This window comes from Gymnogyps californianus, chromosome 1, assembly GCF_018139145.2.
Source record: "Gymnogyps californianus isolate 813 chromosome 1, ASM1813914v2, whole genome shotgun sequence".
Classification (NCBI taxonomy): domain Eukaryota; kingdom Metazoa; phylum Chordata; class Aves; order Accipitriformes; family Cathartidae; genus Gymnogyps; species Gymnogyps californianus.
In genome coordinates this window covers 148,995,763-149,020,035 of record NC_059471.1, presented here as the reverse complement: position 1 = coordinate 149,020,035, position 24,273 = coordinate 148,995,763, and the positions used below count along the sequence as shown (strand labels likewise).

Genomic DNA, 24,273 nt, shown 5'->3' with positions numbered 1-24,273 from the left:
TGTAGCTTTGTACTTTTTGCTCTGCTTACCTGAGGGCAGACAAGGTAATTGGTTGTCTCTTTAATCTTCCTCCTGTTTTTTGTCAGCACCATCAGCCATCCTCAGCAGGATGTGATGTTTCAGTTACATCACGAAACAGTTATATAATGCAGTGTTTGCTTTTTACTTTTTTCTGGATTCCTTCTCTGTAAATCTGCTCTGAGTATGCTCAGACTCTTGGGGTTTGGTTCAGGGATCAGTGAAATCAATGGAAAGATTGTGATAATAGGAGTTCTGTTGGCAGTATTAAAAGCAAGCTGTTTGCACGAGAGGCCTGCTGCCATCTTAGTCGAGGGGTTTTCACACTTCCTTTTTTCCTTCCTACTGTCCCTCCCTCAGTTCAGGGAAACAGACACCAGCTGTCTGCAGAGCTGTAGGAAAGTTCCCTGTGCCAGTCGTGGCATTGTGTCTGGTGGCCATTCCTGCTGAGCGCTGCTGATGGTGGGCGAGGGAGCGGAGCTAAGGTTAACAGAGGTGCAGAGCTGGTGCACAGAGTGAGTACTGTTGGGGAGGTGGACTACGTGGTGTTAGCTGGGCTCAAAGAAAACAGTTTTCCATGCCTGACCTCTGTCTTGGTCTTAATTATTAGCAGAAGTCACGTGGAGACTTGTCCTGACAAAGATTGTCTTCCTCCAGAGAAGTCGCCCTATTGTGAAACATTAAAGTGATCACCTGCACTGTTAGCAGGCTGTCCCCTTTTTGCTGATGACTGCTAAATTTTATGCAATATGCACTTCACACATTTTTTTTTCCAAAATAATATGTTGAGCCATGCCTGTGATCTGCTTTTTCAGGGCAGCCTGAAGACCAGATGAAGTACCAGTTTGCCTCTGCTCTCCGTTGTATTTCATGGATGCTTGAGCTAGTGGTGGTGTGCTGATGGTTTATTAATATCAGCAGTGTTGTGCTTTGACTCCAGATGTTGTAGGTCTCTGTGCAGGAACCGCCAGAATCAGTCAGATTTTGTACTGGAATGATACCAAGGTGACCTGGTGCCATCAGGGAGTTGTGCTCTGCGAGTCTGTGGAATCTTGCAAAGCCTGGCTGTTTGGCCAGTAAGATGGGCTCTCCTATACGAAAGGGCAGAAAACCCTGCAGTGTTTGTTCTCGCTCTTCTAAGCCTGTCTTTCTGGGGAGAGGTTTCAAAGCCTTGCGCTCCTGTGGCTAGGAGCTGCGTAGAGTGCGTGATGACAGATAATGAGACTTGGTGGAGAGCACGGCTGAGAAATGCAATTTGTCTTTCCTGTCATTTCTTCTGAGATTTCTGTGTTGCTTCCTCTGCGGCCTGTTCGTGTTCTCCTGTGAAGGCAGGTGCTTGGTTTTCCCCAATGGTTCCTTGAATGAGGGATGTCTTGGTCTTTTAACAGAGGATTTTGGGCAGAAGGTTTGCATTTTGCTTTGCTGTTTGTGCCTGTTGGTGTGAGACTTTCCCCAGATCATGCCAAGACACGGGAGCTGTCAGTTGTTTCTCTTGTCGTGAAGGCGTGGCTGGGGTTGTCAGATGATGGTAGGGCCTTTGGGAAAGAAGTACTGCATGTATCAGTGGATGACAACTAGCCTGGGAAATATTGCAAACTGTGCGCTTGATAAAATGCCCAAGGGTTCCTTCCATGAGATGAGGAATTGTGTGTGTGAGGAAGGGTCTGATTTGATCTGTGTGCAAAGGTTTGCACTAAAGCTGGATGCTTATTGTAGCACCTTTCAGGTTTGTTGTGTTGATTTTGCATGTAGTAATTCTAATTCGCCAAAAATCATAGCTTCAAGAGACGAGCAGTGTTTGGCAGCTGAGACCAACAAGACTCAAAATTATCAGAGTGGGTGGGTCCCAGTGGAAACAATCTTTACCAGTAGGAAGGTTGCCTGGTTTGCTCCTGGCCTGCAATGACAGAGAAATTCAAGCCCCCTCTGAGGGCTGGCTGCCCTCTCATGCCTGTAGGGAAAAGCACCACATGGTTTTATTGGTGGGAATTGTCCCAGGAAGGGTTCATGTCCATTAAGTGCAGGTGACTGCAGCTGACTTCACCTCTGTTCACAGGAGAGGGAGAGAGAGTGCATTAGGTCTGGGGAGCCTAAAGAGCAAGATGGGCCAGAGACAAGAGCAGCCCTGGCCCTGGGCGTAATGCATCGCACTGAATGCTGCTGCCTTGTTTTGCCCAAACATCTCTTGGCTGTGACTGGATCTTAGAGGTTGGCCCTGAGGTGGCTGCTTGCACCTACACCGTGGACACCTAATGTTAGGTGAGATGAATTCCCCCAGAGAGACGGCTGCATGCGACCTGAAGGACGAGTATGGCCAGTGCAGAGTGTTTCAAATATGGAAATGTGTTTAAAAAAAACCCCAACAACCCCCAATCACACCAAAAAACAGAGGGGAAAGGACTGCCGCTTGTACATTCTGATTCTTTTGTTTGCCTATGATAAGTAATATTTAGCATTAAGATTTGTGCTCCAATACCTCTTCCATATTTTTTTGCCTCATCTTGAGGTTGCACGTTACATTTTTTTGGAAGTTTTGGTTGGAAATATTTGGATGACCTCCATCTGAAAAGCATATTAGATATATTCTGGAGACTTGTGTGTATATATATATTTTAGAATATCTTATGTGATCTCAATATATCAGTGTACTGAGATGAATATTTGCACATTGTGTTTTTCTCCTGTTGGAATGAGTGAGAATAAGTACTAACAACACCTAAAGCTGTAATGTATCATCTGAGGTCCATTCTCCTGTCTCTCTCATAACCATAACACACAAGCCAAAAGTGCAAGTTTTGTTCACACCTCATTTGAAAACAAAAGCTTCTTTCTTTTTAATCACATAAAAAGGCTAAGTTCTTTTTGCATTTGTCATGAGGTAAGGGGGCATCAGGCAATGTGACACTGCTAAGCTAAATTCACCAAGTGGACCAATGGAGGAATAGCCTGTCGGGGAGTGTTACATATACACAGAAGGAGTCTTGGTACATATGAGCTATGGATGTGAAAGTGACAGGAGAACAATACCTGGAAGTATTCACAAGGTGTAATATTATGTGTCCCTCATCTGCTTCTCCAATGAATCAGTATGGTCTCACCTGGGGGAAATACAACACTCAACTCTGACGTGTCTTAGTGTCAGGCTCTGGGCAGTGGCTCAGCACTAACACATACTGTTACACCTTGTGTCCTCATCATTTTGGATATCTGCATAGTGATGTTTCCCCATAATCTGTTTTATTGTGGGTTTTTAAAGCTAGATGTCAGCACAGGCTGTCAACCAGATCAGTCCACACTATCACCATATAGCTTTCCAGCACTTCAGGTATTGTTCTCCTGTCAATTTCGCATCCATAGCTCATATGTACCAAGACTCCTCACACAATTGCACTAGCTGGCCAGCTAATTTGCACCAGCTGGCCAGCCATTGTTCCTTATATCCAGTTACTCTACTCCTGATGAAGGCAAGATCTTGATGCTCCTGTGACATTCAACCTCTCAGCCTTTCTGTTGTCTGTCAAACATCTTTCATACATGCACTCATACTTACAAACTAAAGATGTACAATGCAAGTAGCTCAAGCTTGTATAAGTGTATTCACCTGTCGCACACTAAATTACAATAGAAGTTCATATGGCACAAGCAGTCAGTCAGCATTGGGTCCTAATACTATTAACCTTTACAAAAGCAGTTTTTTGTGAATCATCTTGTTCTCAGGGAAGTTTCCAGACCACCTAGTGGCTCAAGATACAACTCAAACTTCATATGCTTTTGTCAGACCCTACAGCTTGATCTGGTGTGGATGTTAGAGATCAGAATGCAGTAGTTGCACTGCAGATGCCCTCTGTCCACCAGTCAAAGGCACGTTGGACTTATGGATCCCTGAAGTGCCATGCTGTTGAAACACCTCCTAGCTATCCTAGCACTGCCCAACAAGGCTCATCTGCATCCTCCACCATGAGGGACAGGCTTTGTCAGGGGAAAGCTTTACTCATACATATAGTTACAGTTAACAGAGACCTGTCCCAGTTACCATGCCAGTGAGACAGCACAGCGTAGTCTGGAGGGAACATAACACTTGCTCCAGTGTCAGGCTCTGGGCAGCAGCTCAGTATTAATACTTTACAGTTCCACCTTGCACACTCTGCTTCTATGCAGAAGCAGACACCTGCTTAACGCAGTCTCCTTTCTCCCCCCAGTCTCTGTTACTCTGTGTTTAATAGCCAGATGTCAGCACAGGCTACCAGCCAAATCAGTCCACAGTGATACCACTGTACAGCTTTCCAGCAGTTTCAGGTGTTGGTCTGCTGTTGCTTGTTGATCCACAGTCCATACTAAGGCTTGTCATACTCAACTGTTCTTGTCAGCATTGCTCTGTCAACCAAAGCTTATTATACCAAGTTGTTCAGCTTTTCATCAAGACAAGATCTTGATGCTCCTGTGACATTTAAAATTGAATATGGGTGATCATTTCCAATGACATTGTTGATGCAAGTGGCTTGGTTTGTCAATTTTTCACATTAGAATAGAACTTCCAAACCAGCAGTAATCTAAACATTTTTTATTTGGGATAAGAATAAAATTGAACACTAATCTCTGTCCAGTTTCAACCTGTAAAAGGATGTGACTGAAATAAGGCCCAATATGAGTTGGTATGCATCTGTAGGTCTGCACATTTCTCCCATTTATTCTTCTTTCCCAGAAAGCTTTGGACTGTGCTCTAGAAGTAAAGTTAATTGTTCTCTTTTATCTTCAGGCAGTGATTATGTAGTTCATTCTTTCAGGATTGATCTTTCTTCTGTGCTCACATTTCCTTACCCTGCAGCCTTAAGTGGTGTTGATGCAAGACAGAAGATAAAAAAAATCAGTTGCTAGTTCATTCTTCGTGTCTTCTGCTTTGCTATTTCAGCCATGCAGAGACACTCATATGAGTAGAGAATTACTATAGCCCATATTTTGTTCTTCAGAACAATTTTACTATTTCCTTCCACCAAAGAAGAAAAATCCAAAGTCAATGAATACATATACTATGCCTTTGCTGGCAGGAGAGAGAGAGTGCAAGCTACATAGTGGACAACTCTAGGCAATGGTAGAAGCTCATTAGACCCCAGAGGCCTGCAGGAGGGCAGGATAAACCTATCTTCAGTATTCCGCGTTAAAAGGGTACTCCTTGTGATTTTTGCACCTAGAAGAAATCAAAGAGGAAAGATTACTCTCAAGGCTGAAATAAATACTATATAGAACTACACTGGGTGTACAGTGGAGCCTTCAAGGGAGGCTCTGAATTGTGTAACTGCAGAATGAATTTAAGAGACTTAGTATAGAAATGGCATATATGACCAACAAGTTCAAGTCTTTTCCTATTTTTGAGGCACTGAACAGTGCTGGGACCAAGTTACTTTCTAGATAAAGAGTTAAAGTTCACACTGCTTACAGAGAAAACAGCAGTTTCTGCAGCCTTTCAGCCAAGACTTGTCTTGCTATAGGCTTCCAAGGTGCACATCTGAAAGCAGTCGTTCTTCATACTGCACTTCAGATGGTCATTTCCTCCCCAACCACCTATGTAAGAGCTGACGTCAGTTTATGATAACTCACAGAAAAAAATACCATACATTTAAAACTGCCTAATGCTCATTTCTCCAATATGGAGATAGCCAAAGTTATCAAGTAGAATGCTCCTTTTGGAATTCCAGGCACACAAAGTTTCCTGGAGAAAGGATTCACAATGAATACATAGTATGACTCATACTCATCCTTCAGTCAAAGTGAAAATGTAATTCCACTAAGACGTTAAGTAACAGATGCTTCATCCCCTAAATGATTTCAGATTTCAAAATATACCCACTCTAAACAGCTATAGCAGTACCTGCAAGATCAGAATAAAGATTATTGAAAGTGTAAGAGTTTAAAGGAAACAAGCAGTGTCACTTACATGATCATTTCACAGATCCTCCAGTTTCTGTTTAAGCTGAGAAGGGTTGCCATCTCCTCTTTAGTCAATTCAAAGTCAAACACCTAAAAAGAGAAAGAGCTAAACATCACCTCTTTGAACAAATCAAATCAGAAGCAAGATTCACAACATTAAACAACAAGTTCGCACCAGAAAGGCTGCTGGTTAGAAATGATGGCTTCATGAGACAGGGAAACGAAAAGAATTATCTTTGGATTTTCAAGACTCTACTGGCAGAGGGAAGAAACAAAAAAGATTGCCAGTTGCAGTTACATGTGCCAGCTGTTCCAAGATGTTTGGTGAGCACCTTAGTGTTGCAGAACGCCTTTGTGGAAGATGCATTTCTCTCCAATTCCACAGAAACATCTGGAAGACTTTCATATTTCAATAAATCCAGCTATGTTACTTCTGAAATCTTGATGTCCAATATCAGGAAATAAACCCTGACTTAACAGTCAGAGGAGCAATGTGGTTTATTGACACCAGGACTCTTCCCTTTACATTGCTTACTCTATATTTTGAGGAATGTTACTGCACTTGGGCTCCAAGCAAGCCCTGCCCGCCACTTCATCCACAAGTCACAGAACAGGAGACGCTATGTAAGGTGACTGATAAGGTTATCAGCATACTGTTTCCGAGAGCTCTGTCTATCTCTTCTCCAGCTGTAGTCTTCATTGTAGCCCTAGCTACCAGACAGAGAGAAAAAGCCCAGTCCTCTTGCCTGAGGAGTACTTGGGAAGGGCAAGAAAGGATCACTGCTTGCTCTGCAGGGAGAAGCCGTGCCATCCCTGAAGGGCAGCACCCAGCTCACTCGTAATCACTCACCTTGAAGTTCTCCACAATGCGCTGTGGTGTGACAGACTTGGGAATCGCAATCACATTTCTCTGGATCTGGAAGCGAAGGAGAACCTGCAAGAACAGACAAGTGAGTCAGAGAGGATGGCTCCTGCTCTGGAGGAAGCAGAGCCTGTTCCAACAGCTGTTTTCCCTAAGCTATACCCACTTCCGCACAGCTGCATTTCAACTCATTCCCATCCCTGCAGCCCAGGTAGCACTTCCTGAAGAGCAAAGAGGGAAGTGGTGGAGGCCCACATGGAAGGCCTCCTTTCTTATTCAGTTTTGGGACAGTCAATTCCTTTTCTCCCCACCTGGACTTCCAGCAGTCCATGCAAGGCTTTAATTCTCTGCAAGAGGACTTGAGAGGGGAAGTGACATCTGAAGATGGGTCAAGAATCTTTTTCTGGCTGAGGGCCAAAGAGATAATAGTAGCATATGTTGTAGGCCACAGAGTAGGCAACCTGCATTGCTCGTTACCACCACAAAAGAGCACCACAGTTCACAGGGAACACTGATGGAGGCTGTACCCTCTCTTCAGACAGTTTCCTTAACGGCTGTGTTACACAAAGGAGTACCCACTGTCTGGCACTCACCCACCTGTGCGGGTGTTTTGTTGTGCTTGGTTGCAATCTCTTTGATCTTGGGGTCATCCAGAAGGGAAGGCTCCTCTGGCTTAGCCCTACACAGAGAAAAAAAGGAAGAAACAGCAAAGAATCCCTCCAGAAAGATTCTACCTAGCATGAGTAATTTAAAAAAAAATTACACCTGCACCATTACTCATTCAATTAGTCTGGATGTTTCAAACTTAAACCACACTAACCCACTTGGAAGTTACCTGTCAGGCCGTCCAAGGGGACAGTATGCTGTCACAGTGATCCCTTTGGATTGGCAATAGTTGATAAGCTTCTCCTGGGAAAGGTATGGATGACACTCGATCTGCCAACACAGGAGCAGTTGTAGAACTACTGTAGTGTTCCCATACTCCAGAGATTTTTTTTTTCCTGAATCCTGTTTCCTAATTACAGGCTGCCTTCATCCTACCCTGCATGTGGTCTGTGTGACAATACAAGACTATAATTCTACAGGACACCAACTTTTATATTGAGTCCTTATGTGCTTTTTGGATTTTGTTCTGAGAGGCTTCATAAAAGTCATTGATTACAGTCAGAATGATAGCTCGTGTCTGGATTCTTTATCCCTCCAGAGAGAATGCTTCATAGGAAAATAGTCCAGATTTTGTAAAACATGGTTCAACACAGTGAGACAAAAAGGAAATAATCTGGTCCTTTGTACCAAGAAATATCCACAGAGCGGATTTAGAGTACATGCTGTGTCTACTTTGTTCTCCCTTTTTCCATCTCCTCATTCAACTACAATCAGATCTTTATAATCCTTGGAAATATTCACCTGCAGTCACTTAGAAGCCTACCTGGTTATTTGCAGGCTTGTACTTCAGTCCTGGCTTGTTCAAGATTCTTTCAGTCTGCTCACGGTTAAAGTTGGAGATTCCAATGGCTTTTACCAGACCACAGTCCACCAGCTCTTCCATGGCCTAACAGAAAGTGGAGCAAAGTCAGCATCCAGTGTACAAGACATGACCTGAATACGTTCTTCCTGATGTGGCTTGTTTCTTTTCATGGGAAGAACAAAATAACTGTCTGGACTTGCCAAGTTTTTGATTCTCAAGGGGAAAGTGAGTACTGGTAGTATCTGTGTGTCCTGGTTTCAGCTGGGATAGAGTTAATTTTCTTCTTAGTAGCTGGTACAGTGTGTTTTGGGTTTAGTGTGAGAATAATGTTGATAACACTCTGATGTTTTAGTTGTTGCTAAGTAGGCTTATCCTAAGGTAAGGATTTTTCAGTTTCCCATGCTCTGCCAGCAAGCAGGTGTGCAAGAAGCTGGGAGGGAGCACAGCCAGGACAGCTGACCCAAACTAGCCAAAGGGGTATTCCATACCCTAGAACATCTTGCTATATATACAACAGTATATCAACTGGGGGGAGTTGGCCGAGAGGGGCAGATCGCTGCTCGGGCATCAATCAGCAGGTGGTGAGCAACTGCATTGTGCATGACTTGTCTTTTCTTGGGTTTTATTTTTCTCTCTTTTTGTTATATTCCTTTTCAATACTATTATATTTTATTATTATTATTATTATATTTTACTTTACTTCAGTTACTAAACCATTCTTATCTCAACCCACAAGTTTTACTTTTTTTCCCCAATTCTCCTCCCCATCCCACTGGGAGGGGGAAGGAGTGAGCGAGCAGCTGCATGGTGCTTAGCTGCTGGCTGGGGTTAAACCACAACACTGTGCCATGTCTTCTATCACACCAAAGCCCCAAAAAAATCATTGTTGAGACTGTGAAATTCACTGAGTTACAGAAGGAAAAGACGACTCTTACTCTACTGTTGTCACAGCACTGGAGGGCTATGCCCTAGGAGGATGGCAGGATCACAACCTAAGTGTCTATTTCTGCAAAATCTGTTTGACCAGTTCAAGAACTGCATGAGAACTGCGGTGAAGAAAAATTGTATAGTTATGGTCAAGTAAATAACTTTTTCTAGCCTTAGTCTGGTCTGCAGCTCCACTGAAAGTCACTGTGCAGCTCAGTGACTTGAGATGCTAATCCACAGTGAATAGGAATAATAGCTTGACTAACCATGCACATTTTTAAAAGCTACCACATACTTTTGTGAATTCCTTCCAACTAATTCTGCATACATGCATGAGCCATTCTGTGACTGCTGAAGCTAACACCACTCCTGAGGACAGAACACATGACTCTTCCACTGTGGCTGAACTTACCTCCCATGTATGAAGAATATCTGTGTTGCTGGGTATAGACATGCCTTTGTCATCTGTGGGGAACAGCTCCTCTCCTGCCTGTCAGTGACAAAGAAAATGCTTGAAAAATCTGTTGAGAAGTTCGCTTAATACCATGAGAGTTCACAACCACGATAGCTTAAACTTCTAGTGCAGGCAAGAACACAAATTCTTGTCTACATTCAGTCATTCCTTCCTGAGGAGCAGGAGGAATTTAAGGCATTTTTGCCAGTGACCATTCTCATGACGACAGGGTTTTTCTGCTGGACCCCTCAAAGTGATGACTCACCCAAACACCTACAGGGAAACAAACCACTCAGAACTATAGCCTCCAGTCTCATACATGTTCACTTCATGTATTGTTCTTTTGTGCCCACTTAGGAAGAACTGTTTTGTTCTTTTTCCAGAAGGGCATCAGGGGACCTAGTTAGGTGCTGGGAACATGTAGCTTTGGTCTACACAACACCAGATCTGATCGAGAGAGGTATTATGTGTAGTGACAGTTCTTCCATGACAAAGCTCAATGTAAAGCCGCTAATACTAGGAAAATTAGAAGAGTCTTTGTGTATAAGTTATGAAAAGACACCAAGACTGAACTGCGTTTAACAGCTGTTTGCTACTGTCACCATGACAGTTTCATTTTCATGGCTTTGTTAACATAAAGCTAAAATAGAGTATGAAATAAAGATGAGCATCTCAAAAGCAACAGGTAGGATGGAAACTGATCAGACTGCAGCAGGACAGAAAGGCTAAGACTAGAAATAGTCAAACTGAGACATCAACTCCTTCACTAATCTGTGAAAGAGTTTAGGCCCCCAACAAGTTTCAACTTTTGAATTCCTGTCTCAGTGGAACAACACTAAGGCTCCCACTGGCAAGGTCAGCTCAATCTGTACTGTATTAAGGACTTGGTGATTAAAGAGAGAAATGGAAAACAAATATTTTCTTTTGCTCTGTGATTCTGTAACACAGAGAGGAACATTTCTGACAGGCAGCTAAGTGTAACCCTCCTTCCCGCAAGGGGTGATTTTGAGATAAGCATACACTGATTCATAAGACAAAGGGAGAGCAGCCTGTCTTATGCTTGCAGCTGTGAGACCTGCCCCTAGTTTTCAGACCATCATTCCCAGGATCAAAGGGGTATGCAAGCAAGTCTCAGGGGCAGAGATCAAGAGCCTGCCTCATGTGGCCAGAGTAAAGCTGAGCACCAGAGCAGTGCTGGTACACACAACAGACACGTGATTGTCTTTCTCAGCCAGAGCAATTGTTGGGCTGTAAAGCCATATAGCTCCCCAAAAGCCGTAGCCATAAGAAACAAAGCCAAGAGCATTGCTGTGACTGTACCTTCAAACCAAAAGGCCAGTGCATGAGGTAGAGATCCAGGTAATCCAGTTTCAGGTCAGCAAGAGTCTTCTGGCAGGCTCCCTTCACCAGAGGCTTGTCATGAAACGTACACCACAGCTAGAGACAAAAAGCCAAGGCACACCGTGACCTCCTGGGTTAAAGCTCTCGGGTGCTCTCCTGCACAAGACAGAAATGCTCCATCTTCTTTGGAAGGCAATGTGGGATGAGGCCATCCTATTGCTCTTCAGATGGGGCTTGCTCTGTGATAGGCCTGGCCCATGACACTGAGTTCAGTATGTGCAGCGGCAGCACAGGTATTTGAGCAGGATCATAACAGACAAAGTCCTCTGGTTCCATTAGTTAAGATATAATTTGTGCTACCCTCTTTTAAACAGGGTCTGCCTTTGCAATAGGTGGCTTTTAAATGAAGACGTGTATCTGCCATTCCTGACCATGCATAAAACTCCTGCATTGAATGTAGCAGGCAAAGCCAAGAAAATATAAGACAAGCCACAAAGAAGTGGCTGGCACCAGCCTTTACCAAGGTCGGAAGCAACTTCAGAAGGCAGCTAAATAGCCTGTTTTCCTTAGTAAGCAAGAGAAAGAGAAGCCACCAACCACACCTTCCTTGGGACACGTGCTGAGCAGATTGCACTGTCCCAAGGCGCCCACAACCTCATCTTCCTCACATGGCAGACACCCCCCTTTGGCAGGGCTGTGAGCCTGGCTGCTGGAACAAGCACCAGCCACCACCAGGCTCATCTCCTCTGCTGGGCTTCAGCAGTCAGTGAGGTGCCATTTACCAAACTGGTTCTGCCTCTGTATCAGTCCTTTACACCAAGTGATCTCAGACCTCTGTATCACTGGTTTCTACCCTGCTTGGTGCTACCTGGCCCACTCTAGCTTTTCCTGCACCAACTGGTCTGCAGGTAAGAGATGCAGGGCCAGGCTCATCCATCCCCCAGCACTTCTGGGTCTCCTCAGCAGAGTGCCAGACCACAGCAGGGCTGTGGTGCTCACGCTTTCTGTAGATTTTGAGAGTGGAAATCAGAGCCCTGACTTTCTTCAGTGTTATCGGATTGACCAGGAAGAAAGCTGCCACCAGACAGTTAGGATAAGGGTGATTCTTCTCCCTGCTCAAAGCTCAAGGAACTCACTCTTCCTATCCAATGCCTACAACCATAAAAATTACTATCAGTGGACAGGAAAGAATTAAACTCTATCACTGTGCTGATGAAATGAAACAAGCAAGTACCATCAGGAGTGATCTCATTTACATTACAAGCTTCTCCAATGCTACAGCATAAAACTACTTTAGTTTCCTACTGTAAAAATATCACAGGTAAAGCCGGTCTGTCCATGATCCAAGACCATCTGATCTTTACCTTACTGACAATGAAGAGGTCATCTCGTTTCACAACACCTTCCTTGATTTTCTGCTGGATCCCATACCCAACTTCCTTCTCATTCTGGTACACATAGGCACAGTCAAAGTGGCGGTACCCAGCATCGATGGCAGCCATCACTGCAGCTTCCACCTTACCTGGGGGGGACTGAAGGGAAAAAGGGTATGATATGTCTTGATTTGGGATTCTCACATGCTGCTCCTTAGGTAACTAGAGAGCAGATAAACACACAAAGGGGCTTTAAGGGGAGCTTTTCCATAAAGCTTTCTTGGGCCTGTACAGATCTCCAGCACAGGCACCCAAGCTTAAATCCAGCCTCCAGCCATTCCTCTGTCACCCCACTCCCAGGCAGGGCTCTAGAGAGCCTCTGCAGAGCTGAGGCCTCAACAGCAGGACCGTTCTCCAAGGCCAGGCCAAGGCCTCCTCGCCCCCCACCGCCTCCCACAGCAGAAGCCGCCGGCAGCTTCAGGAGGGGTTTAACCCAGCGGAGGGGCCTCAGCGACCCGCGTCCCTGGGCAGAGCCCTGCAGCGGCGCAGGAGCTCGGGCTGCTGCGAGGGGCCAGCGTGCATGGAGGGACCCTCGGTGCTAAGCGCCGCAGCGGCATCCCCGCACCGAGTGGGGAACCGCGGCCGGGATGTCGGTGGCGCCGGCAGCGCTGCGTCCCCTTCGGGAGCGAGAGGCCGCGGCGTGGCGGCGGCCCCGGGCGCCGCTGCAGGAGGGCTCGCCGCGGCCGCAGTTACCTTCCATGTGCCCAGCCCCAGAAGGGGCACCGTGGCCGCAGCCCCCAGCCGCGCATAGGTCGCCATGGCCCCACTCGAGAACGCACCGCCCGCCCAGCGCTTTAACAGCGGCCGGGCCGGGCCCGCCCCGGGGCTGCCGGTACGGCCCTTCCGGGGGGTGGTGCCCCCCGCCCACCCTGGCGGTTGGTAGCGCTCGGCCTTCCCCTCCTTATCAGCCAATCAGCGCTCAAGCCCTGCCCCGATGGCAGCGCCGCCCAATCAGCAGCAAAGCGGGGCAACCAATGGGGGTACCGGCCGGTTGCTATGGTAAGGTACGGGGTGAACTACCTGTGTGTGGAGGGGTGTCTGGGGGTGCTCCGCAGCGCCCCTGGGTCGCCCCCAGCGCCGCCTCTCTCCCGCTTCGGGGCAGTTTGGTATTTCTCCGAGGGTGGCGTTCCCCACCGGAGCCGACGCCCCCGCGGCCGGAGGAGCTGCCCGCCGGGGGCCCAGGGCAGAGCCGGGCCGTGACGGCCGTGACGGGGCCCAGCGGGCCTCACACCGACCCCTCCGGGGCAGGCCAGCCCCGGCTCGGGCGGGCCTTCTGCTGAGGCTCGGCTCGTGTGGGCTCCTGTGAGAGCTGAAGTCAGTTAAAAATCGCAGAGGTGATCACCCCCCGGGGTGCGCCCTGCGGCCCTTTCCTCCCGGTGAAGTTCGTTATCAAAAGATAAGGGCTGAGGGCAGCTGTGCCCTGATCCGGCTTGTGTTTGTGCGGGGTTCAGCTCCTGCAGCGCCCTGTCCCTGTGCCACGGGTTGTTCATGTGTCTGTCGCTTGTGATACGCGCTGGGGTGTTGCAGCACCCTGTTGCAGTTCACCCCATCAGTTACCAGATGGAGAGCCTGTTTCATTCAGTGGCACTTTGGCCCACGATTTGTGGTCGGTAAAGCCAGAGGGTGTTCCAAAATGAGTCAATAAACAGGAGTCGCGGGGTAGGGCATGAGACAGAGGGCTCTCGCTCTCAGCGCATGGAGCTGCTCCCTTGCTGCTGGCTGTGTGGTTGTGGGCTGTGAGCCCAGGGCCTCGGAAGGGCTGAGCCCTTTTGGCTGGAGCAGCGTGTCCCCACGAGAGTGATGGTGGCCTGGGCTGGTCGCAGGAGCCTTGTGACACTGCATGCTGATGAAGTGAGATGGCTAGAGAAACCTTGGTGTGGCTGGGTTGTGATAGTGGGGAGCACCCTGTTCCCCTCTCCAGATGGGACAAATGCAGCTTTCCCTTTGGGGTAAGTGAGCTTGTGAGTAACTTAGAAAATAGTGAGTGTAAAACACTTCATTTTTAATGTTGGGAGAAAATATTTTTTAGTATGTTTTCAAAGCTGCAGAAGAGCAGTGAGTTTTCAGTGAATGTCACAATGATCACATTGTCCCTCTGTCTTTAGGGAAGTGCAGACCATATTTCAGAATGAAATACACAAGTGTAGAAATAAATGGTAGGTGACCTTTAATTTCACATTAGAAACTGACTTTGAAATTTTGGAGAGGCAAAATATGCTGTACTGATGAGGTGGTCACAGTGCAGTGAAAGAAACCTGATTTATCAGCAGGATCCTGTAAGTACTCCATAATGGTATGTTAGGGCTGCTTGGGAGGCTTTGCTATTTGCTTATACTTGGAGAATTGATTCAGGTACAAGCGTAAGTTCAGAGTATGTATAATGGTGCATTTTTCTCTGGGTGCCTCTCCCACAGCAGATGCCCAGGCTCTTTTTGCTTCATTTAACTGAAAGCAGACAAGATAATTAATTTTTCTCTTTAATCTTCCTCCTGTTTTGTGTCAGTGCCATCAGCTGTCCTCAGCAGGATGTGGTGTTTCAGTTGAATCATGTAACAGTTACACAACTTGGGGCTTATCTTTCATCCTTTTTTGGGATTCCCTCTCCATAGATCTGCTCTGAGTCTGCTCAGCTTCTTGGGCGCTGGTTCGTTTTTCAGAGAAGTCAGTGAAAAATGCAAAATGACACATTTTGCCTTGGCTGCAATGTATTTTCTCAAGAGAGCCTAGAGACCAGCTGAAGTGCCAATTTGCTCCTGCTCTCCTTTATATTCCCAAGGCACTCAAGCTTGTGGTACTGTGCTCGCGATTTATTAGTGTTAGCAGTGTCACATTCAGAAACAATCAAGAGTGAGTGGGTTTCAAGTCTTGGTGTAGGAACTGCCAGAATCAGTCAGATTTTGTACTGGAGCCGCACCAAGGTGAACTGGTGCCATCAGGGAGTCGTGCTCTGCGAGTCTGTGGAATCTTGCAAAGCCTGGCTTGTTTGGCCAGTAAGATGGGATCTCCTATACGAAAGGGCCGAAAACCCTGCAGTGTTTGTTCTCGCTCTTCTGAGCCTGTCTTTTTGGGGAGAGGTTTCAAAGCCTTGCGCTCCTGTGGCTAGGAGCTGCGTAGAGTGTGTGATGACAGATAATGAGACTTGGTGGAGAGCACGGCTGAAAAATGCAATTTGTCCTTCCTGTCATTTTCTTCTGAGATTTCTGTGTTGCTTCCTCTGCGGCCTGTTCATGTTCTTCTGTGAAGGTAGGTGCTTGGTTTTCCCCAATGGTTCCTTGAATGAGAGATGTCTTGGTCTTTTAACAGAGGATTTTGGGCAGAAGGTTTGCATTTTGCTTTGCTGTTTGTGCCTGTTGGTGTGAGACTTTCCCCAGATCATGCCAAGACACGGGAGCTGTCAGTTGTTTCTCTTGTCCTGAAGGCGTGGCTGGGGTTGTCAGATGATGGTAGGGCCTTTGGGAAAGAAGTATATTGAAACAGGATGTTTATCTTGCTAAATGGTGTGCAACGATTCAACTTCCACATGCTTGTTAAGGCAGGAATGCAGACAGGAGGCTAGAGGTTTAATCCAATTCTAAGACCTTGGCCTCTTTCTTGCATTGAGTTCAGATCAAGCCAGGAGCATCCTCTGAGGTCCCACCACCATCTCTGTGGTGGTCTTCTGAAGAGTTTTTTTTGAAGACTTTAGTCTTTGATAATTCTGGTATTTGGCTATTAATCTGATGAGCTGGCAAAACTGTGTCCTTAAAATGAAACTCCAGAAACGAAACTATGAGCACACACTCTCACTCTCCGTGGCAGGTCCAGGTTAATTCGCCTGCCCTAAGCAGGCAGCTCCTGCCTGCGCACCCCTGACACCTAGGCCTAATTCAGCAAGTTGATGTGGCTAAACCCCTCTGATGTCTCCTTTCTTTCATTAGGTTGTTGTGTGTGCCCTGGGACGAGAGGAGACCCTTCAAGTGAGAGCAGGAGAACCCTTCGGCATGGGTGGGATGGGGCAGTAAGTGCTGCCCTGAGCCTCCCCTGACCGGGGGGCAGACACCCAGGTTGGGTGGCGTCTGAAACGCCCCCCAGCACCGCTGGGGGCTGTGGCCGGAGCTCGGGGGCTGGTGGCCGGCGGGGAGGGGGCAACGCGGGTCTCCTCCGAGGGCTGGCTGTCCTCTGGTGCCCGCGGGGGAAAGTGCCGAGTGGCTTTGTTGTCCCAGGGAGGATCCGCGTCCCCGACGTGCAGGTGACTGCAGCCGACCTCTCTGTGCGTCTCTGGGTAGGAGGGTTTTGCGTTTTTCCTACGCTAGACAGAAGTCTTTCAGCCAATTATGTTTTTGCATTTTAAAGTTAATTTTATTTAAAATATGGGACATTTCTGATGAAATTGTGGATGCATGGGGGGTTTTTGTGGTTTGTCAACATCTGGTTTCTGCTGATGCAAGACTGAAGGCAGTCACTGAATGGTGGTACAAACTCTCCCCATTTTCTGCTTAGCACCTCTGCTTAGGGTCTTCAGTAGTAATCCTCTCTTCTAATAAGCAGAAAATTATTACATCCCACATTTTTTTCTGTAGAAAATACTCTTTCCTTCTTCCAAGAAAGAACTCAAACAAATTTCATGGAATCAACATCCTGTGTCTCCACTGGCAGCAGCAGGGCACATGCAGTAAGAAAACTAGATGAATAGACAGCTCAAAGTTATAGTAGAGGCACATGAGACAGCAGAGGCCATGTTGCAAGCATGTTCAGTATTCTGCGTGGAAAGGGTACTCCTTGTGAGTTTTGGAACTGAAAGAAATCAAAGAAGAAATGTTATTTTCATGGGTGACCTAAATGTTATATAGAGGTACATTAGGTGCATGGAGGAGCCACCAAGGGAAGATCTGCATCATGTAATTACAGGAAGAATATGTGGAGATATGTGTCCTCATTTCTCTAATACAGACAAAGATGAAATGAACATCCAGAACCCATTTTTTGTAATTCAAGTTACAGAGAGTTTCCTGGGAACTGAATTCAAAATGAGAATGTAGTTTGTTTTCTTTTTTTTTTTGTTTTGTTTTTAAAATGAAAATATGAAACCCTCTCCTGAAAAAGTATTTTTGGGACAAACCAGTTGGAATTTGAGTCGGCATGATTTTTAAATAAACTGAATTTCATGCTACCTAGTAGCTGTGACACGAAATTCCTTGTAAAGAATATTCAAAATTTAAGAGCTGGAAGGAAACAAGCAGTGTCACTTACATGCTCATTGCACAGATCCTCCAGTTTCTATTAAAGCTGAGAAGGGTTGCCATCTCTTCTTCAGTCAATTCAAAGTCAAACACCTAGCAAGAGAAACAGCTGGAAATCACCTCTTTGAAAAATCAAACAGTGTGAAGAAAGACAAGGTTAGAGAGCAGCTCAGCATGGGAGGGTCCATTTTCAGTCATGGACCACTGAATTAACAGATAGAGGAATAACTTTTCTTATGGACACAAGAACTATTTTATGAACATTGCTTATTCTGTATAAGACTTTTCTGGCATGTTACTGTGTGCGGGCTCCAAGCAAGCTGTGCCTGCTGGTTCATCCACAAGCCACAGAACAGGAAATACCATATACGACCTGTTCATCTGTCCTCTCCAAAAGTAGGCCTGGCTTAACCCTCAGTAGAGTGTAGGTAAGCATAAAGAAAGAGAAAGCCCAGTCCTCTTGTCTGAGGAGGACTTGGGAAGGGCAAGAAAGGATCACTGCTTGCTCTGCAGGGAGAAGCCGTGCCATCTGTGAAGGGCAGCACCCAGCTCACTCATAATCAATCACCTTGAGGTTCTCCACAATGTGCTGTGGTGTGACAGACTTGGGAATCGCAATCACATTTCTCTGGATCTGGAAGCGAAGGAGAACCTGCAAGAACAGACAAGTGAGTCAGAGAGAGGATGGCTCCTGCTCTGGAGGAAGCAGAGCCTGTTCCAACAGCTGTTTGCCATCAAGTGTATATTTCAGTAGAACTAAACCCTTTCTGTGGAGCTACAATTCAAATCATTCCTGTCCCTGTGGCCTAGGTAGCGCTTCCTGAAGGGCAAAGAGGGAAGTGGTGGAGGCCCACATGGAAGGCCTCCTTTCTTATTCAGTTTTGGGACAGTCAATTCCTTTTCTCCCCACCTGGACTTCCAGCAGTCCATGCAAGGCTTTAATTCTCTGCAAGAGGACTTGAGAGGGGAAGTGACATCTGAAGATGGGTCAAGAATCTTTTTGAGGGCCAAAAAGATAATAGTGGTATGTCTGGCAGGCCATATAATAAAAAATCTGCATTGTTAGGGAAAAATCAAAGGAGTGCCACAATTCATGGGGAACGGATGGAGGTTCTCTACCCACTCCTCAGCTGTATTTTCCTTAATGGCTGTGTTACAGGAAGGAGTACCCACTGTACTGCACTTACCTACCTGTGCTGGGGTTTTGTTGTGCTTGGCTGCAATCTCTTTGATTTTGGGGTCATCCAGAAGGGAGGGATCCCCTGGCTTAGCCCTACACAGAAAAAAGAAATCAATGGCAAGAAACCTCCATAGAAAGATCCAGCCTAGCAACAGAGATCTGTATTTAGATGAATGATTAATAGTGCACTTGTACTCTCAATGTTACAAGCATAATCCATGCCAGCTCCCTTGCAAATTGCAAAGCAATCTTACCATGGTCTGTCAGGAGAGCCAAGGGGACAGTATGCTGTCACAGCAATCCCTTTGGATTGACAGTACTTGATCAGCTTCTCCTGGGTGAGGTATGGATGACATTCGATCTGCCAACACAAAGGCACAGAGGCTGATAGTGGCAGAACTGTTGTAATATTGTTGTGCTCCATGGATTATCTCCTAATCCAATTAGAGGCTGCGTTTTCCCCTAATTTACCAGTGGCCTGCGTGATAATACACATCCTTAGTATTGAAGACACCTATTTTTATGCAAAGTGCTTATACAGTTTTTGCTGTGGGGGTTTCACAAAGCTCATCTCTAGGTTCTTTATTCTTCCAGAAAGAATGTTTCCAGGGAAATACTCCAACATTCATAAACAGCGGTTCAGCAAGGTGAGACAAAAAAGGAAGTATCCGAGTGCCTTGTGTACTCAGAAGCATCCACAGAGCGGGATTTAGAGTACATGCTGTGTCTACTTTGTTCTCCCTTTTTCCATCTCCTCATTCAACTGTAATCAGATCTTTATAATCCCTGGAAACTATTCACCTGCAGTCACTTAGAAGCTTACCTGGTTATTTGCAGGCTTGTACTTCAGCCCTGGTTTGTTCAGGATTCTTTCAATCTGCTCACAGTTAAAGTTGGAGATACCAATGGCTTTTACCAGACCAGCATCCACCAGCACTTCCATGGCCTAACACAAAGAGGAGCAAAGTCAGCATCCACTATGCAAGACAGGTCATGAAGAAGATGTTCTTCCTGATGTGGCTTGTTTCCCATCACAAGGAGCACAAAATAACTATTTAGAGTTGCAAAGTTCTCTGAGGGAAAAGCAGGTACTGGTATGTTAGTGCTGTCTCACCCAAGCCCAAATTCTCATTCCCTGAGTTTGTGGAAATTCACACCAAGTTGCATGAGGAAAAGAACAACCACACTCAGTAGTCCACTATTGTGCAAGCACTGGAGGGCTGTGCCCTACACTGTAGGCAAAATCTCAACCTAAAATGTCTTTATTTCTGTAAAATTTATTTGAGCAATTCAAGAAGGGTCGAAGAACTGTGGTGAAGACAATTGTACAGTTGTTATGGTCAAGCAATGAACTTTTTCTAACCTCAGTCTGGTCTGCAGCTCCACTGAAAGTGATTGTGCAGCTCACTGTGGGTCAGGCCGTCAAGTAAGGCACTCGGGGAATAGGAATAACTAGGTAATGACTAAGCATGCACGTTATGAAAAGCTACTTTGTACTGCCTTATGTTCCTTCCAACTAATTTTGCATGCATGAGACAACAGTTCTGTGACTGCTGAAGGTAATGAAAACATGGAAGAGACTGACGAGGACAGAGGACATGTCTCTTCTGCTGTGGCTGAACTTACCTCCCACGTCTGTAGAATATCAGTGTTGCTAGGTATAGACATGCCTTTGTCATCTTTGGGAAAGAGCTCGTCTCCTGGCTGTCAATGAGAGAGAAAATGCTTGAAATAATCTCTGTTGGGATGCTAGCTATGTAAAAGAACCAAACAGGAATGTAAGGAGCTAAAGCTAATAGTGCATGAAAAAACTTCAAGTAATTCTCACCATAACTTAATTAATTCTTCAGTCATTTCTTATTTTTAGGTCATGCAGGGTCATGGCATTTTTGCCACCTACTATCCCAACAAAGACAGGTATTTCTGCTGGACCCATTGAAGTGATGATCCACAAAATGTACGCAGGGAAGTGATTTACTCGTAGAACAGTATCCTGGAGTCTTACATGAGTTTGCTTCATGTATTGTTCTGTTATGCACATTTAGGAATAATAGCTTCTTTAGTTGTTTTTAAAAAGGTATATGGAGGATTGACTTTGGTCCTGTGAACGTACACATTTATACTGGAGTACATCTGCTGAAAAAGGTACTGCTGACAGATTTCCCATGGGGAGGCTCACTGTTTAAGTTGCTGTATTAGGAAAATTAGAACAGCCTGTAACTAGACAGTATGGCCAAAGTGTTTTGAATGATTGGAATTTTCTAGATGCCACAATATTATGCAGTTTCACTTGACAGCTTTGTCCACATAAAGCTAACTAAAACAATATTGAGAGAATGAAATGAAGCTGAGCTGAAAACCATTAGGTAGAACAGAGATTTTGATCTGGATGTAGCAGAAAGGAAAGGCTAAGGGTATATGTGTATATATATATACAAACTGACATAAATCCTGTGAAGTACATGTAGTCTGAGAAAGTTTGGTATCAAAAAGCCTCATCTTTTGAAATCCAAGGTCTGTGAAAGAACACTTAAGGCTCCTGCAGCAAAGGTCAACTCAATCTGGACTGTATTAAGGACTTGGTGATTAAAGAGAAAAATGGAAAACAGAAGTATTTCCTTTCGCTCTGCGATTCTGTAACATGCAGAGGAAAGAATTTCTGTCAGGCAGCAAAGCACAGCCCTCCTTCCCACAAGGGGTAATTTTCAGATGAGCATGCTTTGGATTTGTAAAAGAAAAGGAAAGTGGCATAGCTTATGCTTGCAGCTGGGAGTCCTGATCTTAGTGCTAGGTCTGCCTCTCCCACTATCAAAAGGGCAGAGGACGCTGTGCAAGCAGCGGTCTCAGGGGCAGAGATCAAGAGCCTGCCTCACGTGGCCAGAGTAAAGCTGAATGAGCAGTGCCGGAGCAGTGCTGGTACACACAACAGACACATGGTCTTTCTGGACTGGAGCAGCAGTAGTGCTCCAAGCGTTACTAGCAGTTTTGAGGAGGTCTCCCAGGAGGCAAAGCCAAGGGCATTGCTGTGACTGTACCTTGAACCCAAGAGGCCAGTGCATGAGGTAGAGATCCAGGTAATCCAGTTTCAGGTCAGCAAGAGTCTTCTGGCAGGCTCCCTTCACCAGAGGCTTGTCATGAAACGTGCACCACAGCTAGAGACAAAAAGCCAAGGCACACCGTGACCTCCTGGGTTAAAGCTCTCGGGTGCTCTCCTGCACAGGACAGAAATGCTCCATCTTCTTTGGAAGGCAATGTGGAATGAGGCCATCCTATTGCTCTTCAGATGGGGCTTGCTCTGTGATGGGACTGGCCCATGACACTGAGTTCAGTATGTGCAGCGGCAGCACACATGGTCAGACAGATCTGTAGTAAAAACTCCTATTGCAAGGTCAGATTTGCGTAGAAGAGGATGGCTTAGCTGAAGAAAGCTTTCTGTCAGATTTGACCATTTGTACATTTCCTGTAAAAAATTTAGCAGGCAAAGCCAAGAAAATATAAGACAAGCCACAAAGAAGTGGCTGGCACCAGCCTTTACCAAGGTCAGAAGCAACTTCAGAATGCAGCTAAATAGCCTGTTTTCCTTAGTAAGCAAGAGAAAGAGAAGCCACCAACTACACCTTCCTTGGGACACGTGCTGAGCAGATTACACTGTCCCAAGGTGCCCACAACCTCATCTTCCTCACATGGCAGACACCCCCCTTTGGCAGGACTGTGAGCCTGGCTGCTGGAACAAGCACCAGCCACCACCAGGCTCGTCTCCTCTGCTGTGCTTCAGCAGTCAGTGAGGTGCCATTTACCAAACTGGTTCTGCCTCTGTATCAGTCCTTTACATCGAGTGATCTCAGACCTCTGTGTCATGGTTTCTACCTTGCTTGGTGCTACCTGGCCCACTCTAGCTTTTCCTGCTTCCCTTCTTCTGCACGAATTGGTCTCCAGATGGCATCTCCTCATCCATCCCCCAGCACTTCTGGGTCTCCTCAGCAGAGTGCTGGACCACAGCAGCGTTCCGACACAGCGTATCCTTCCTAACTCGCCATACAGAATGGGGTGAAGCAGTAAGATTGTATCATCAGAAGTGACTTGAATGATGTTATGAATTGCTTTATCCTACAGCATAAATTTTGTCTCCAGTACTTAAGCTTCCTACTATGAAAATACTATAGGCAAAGCATTCCCCCCGCCCTGCTCCAGGGTGGAAGATCATCAGATCCTTACCTTACTGACGATGAAGAGGTCTTCTCGTTTCACAACGCCTTCCTTGATTTTCTGCTGGATCCCTTCCCCAACTTCACTCTCATTCTGGTACACGTAGGCACAATCAAAGTGACGGTACCCAGCATCGATGGCAGCCATCACTGCAGCTGTTACTTTCCCAGCTGAGGACTAAAAATAATGCATAAATCTTAAGAATCTCAAATCAGTACGTGTTAAATACCTGTATCCTAGCAAAATAAAAATAGGAAAACCACCTTACTGAAAGCAATACCACCTCGCCCCAGGTTGTTGGGTTTATTTTCTTTACAAGAACAATATTTTTTGCAGTCATAAACATGGGCTCCAGGGCTTGAAGCCAGTCTCCAGCCATTTATCCGTAGCCCCACTCCAACGCAGGTTCAGCCCAACAGCCAGGTAGAGCGGAGCCCCAGGCACCATGACAGTTCTCCAGAGCTGGACCGGGGTAACGGAGTTTTGTGCCAGGGAACTCTGCAATACTGGTTCTTTTCTCTGAAGCTGTTACCTTCCAGGTGCCCAGCCCCACGAGGGGCATCTTGGCTGTGGTGCTCAGCTGCATGTAGGTCGCCATGGCCCTGCACGTTGTCTGGGCAGCCCCACTGCAGCCGCCTCTTGCCCGGCTGGTTTGGTGGTGACTGGTCACTGGTCAGGGCAGGGGAAGATTTTACCAGTTTACCAGTGCCGGTGCTCTGGGTCCTCCCATATCCGGCAAACAAGGCTGTGGCTTTTTCTCTGTAGACTCAACTCACACAGGTTAATGTGAAAGCTAAAATCAATTAAAAATCGCAGAGGTGATCACCCCCCTGTGGCATGCAGTGGTGTGTCCTGTGGCCCTTTCCTCCCGGTGAAGTTCGTTATCAAAAGATAAGGGCTGAGGGCAGCTGTGCCCTGATCCGGCTTGTGTTTGTGCGGGGTTCAGCTCCTGCAGCGCCCTGTCCCTGTGCCACGGGTTGTTCATGTGTCTGTCGCTTGTGATACGTGCTGGGGTGTTGCAGCACCCTGTTGCAGTTCACCCCGTCAGTTACCAGATGGAGAGCCTGTTTCATTCAGTGGCACTTTGGCCCACAATTTGTGGTCGGTAAAGCCAGAGGGTGTTCCAAAATGAGTCAATAAACAGGAGTCGCGGGTAGGGCATGAGACAGAGGGCTCTCGCTCTCAGCGCACGGAGCTGCTCCCTCGCTGCTGGCTGTGTGGTTGTGGGCTGTGAGCCCAG

The 24,273-nt window shown here is 46.4% G+C and overlaps 2 protein-coding genes across 2 annotated transcripts; both read right to left on the bottom strand.

The window, feature by feature from the left end:
- Positions 1 to 3,591: 3,591 nt before the first annotated feature.
- LOC127029691 (aldo-keto reductase family 1 member B1-like) lies at positions 3,592 to 13,187 on the bottom strand. The gene is made up of 10 exons (XM_050915448.1): positions 13,122 to 13,187; positions 12,360 to 12,527; positions 10,975 to 11,091; positions 9,613 to 9,690; positions 8,235 to 8,357; positions 7,641 to 7,741; positions 7,403 to 7,484; positions 6,794 to 6,877; positions 5,951 to 6,033; positions 3,592 to 5,203 (listed from the first exon to the last, which is right to left on the bottom strand). The coding sequence occupies exons 1-10, from the start codon at positions 13,185 to 13,187 to the stop codon at positions 5,161 to 5,163; spliced, it is 945 nt and encodes a 314-aa protein (XP_050771405.1). The 3' UTR covers positions 3,592 to 5,160.
- A 3,971-nt stretch (positions 13,188 to 17,158) lies between these two features.
- On the bottom strand, positions 17,159 to 23,631 carry LOC127029694 (aldo-keto reductase family 1 member B1-like). Its single transcript, XM_050915452.1, has 10 exons — positions 23,566 to 23,631; positions 23,043 to 23,210; positions 21,863 to 21,979; positions 20,454 to 20,531; positions 19,651 to 19,773; positions 19,082 to 19,188; positions 18,839 to 18,920; positions 18,216 to 18,299; positions 17,658 to 17,740; positions 17,159 to 17,201 (listed from the first exon to the last, which is right to left on the bottom strand). The coding sequence occupies exons 1-10, from the start codon at positions 23,629 to 23,631 to the stop codon at positions 17,159 to 17,161; spliced, it is 951 nt and encodes a 316-aa protein (XP_050771409.1).
- Between the last annotated feature and the right edge of the window lie 642 nt (positions 23,632 to 24,273).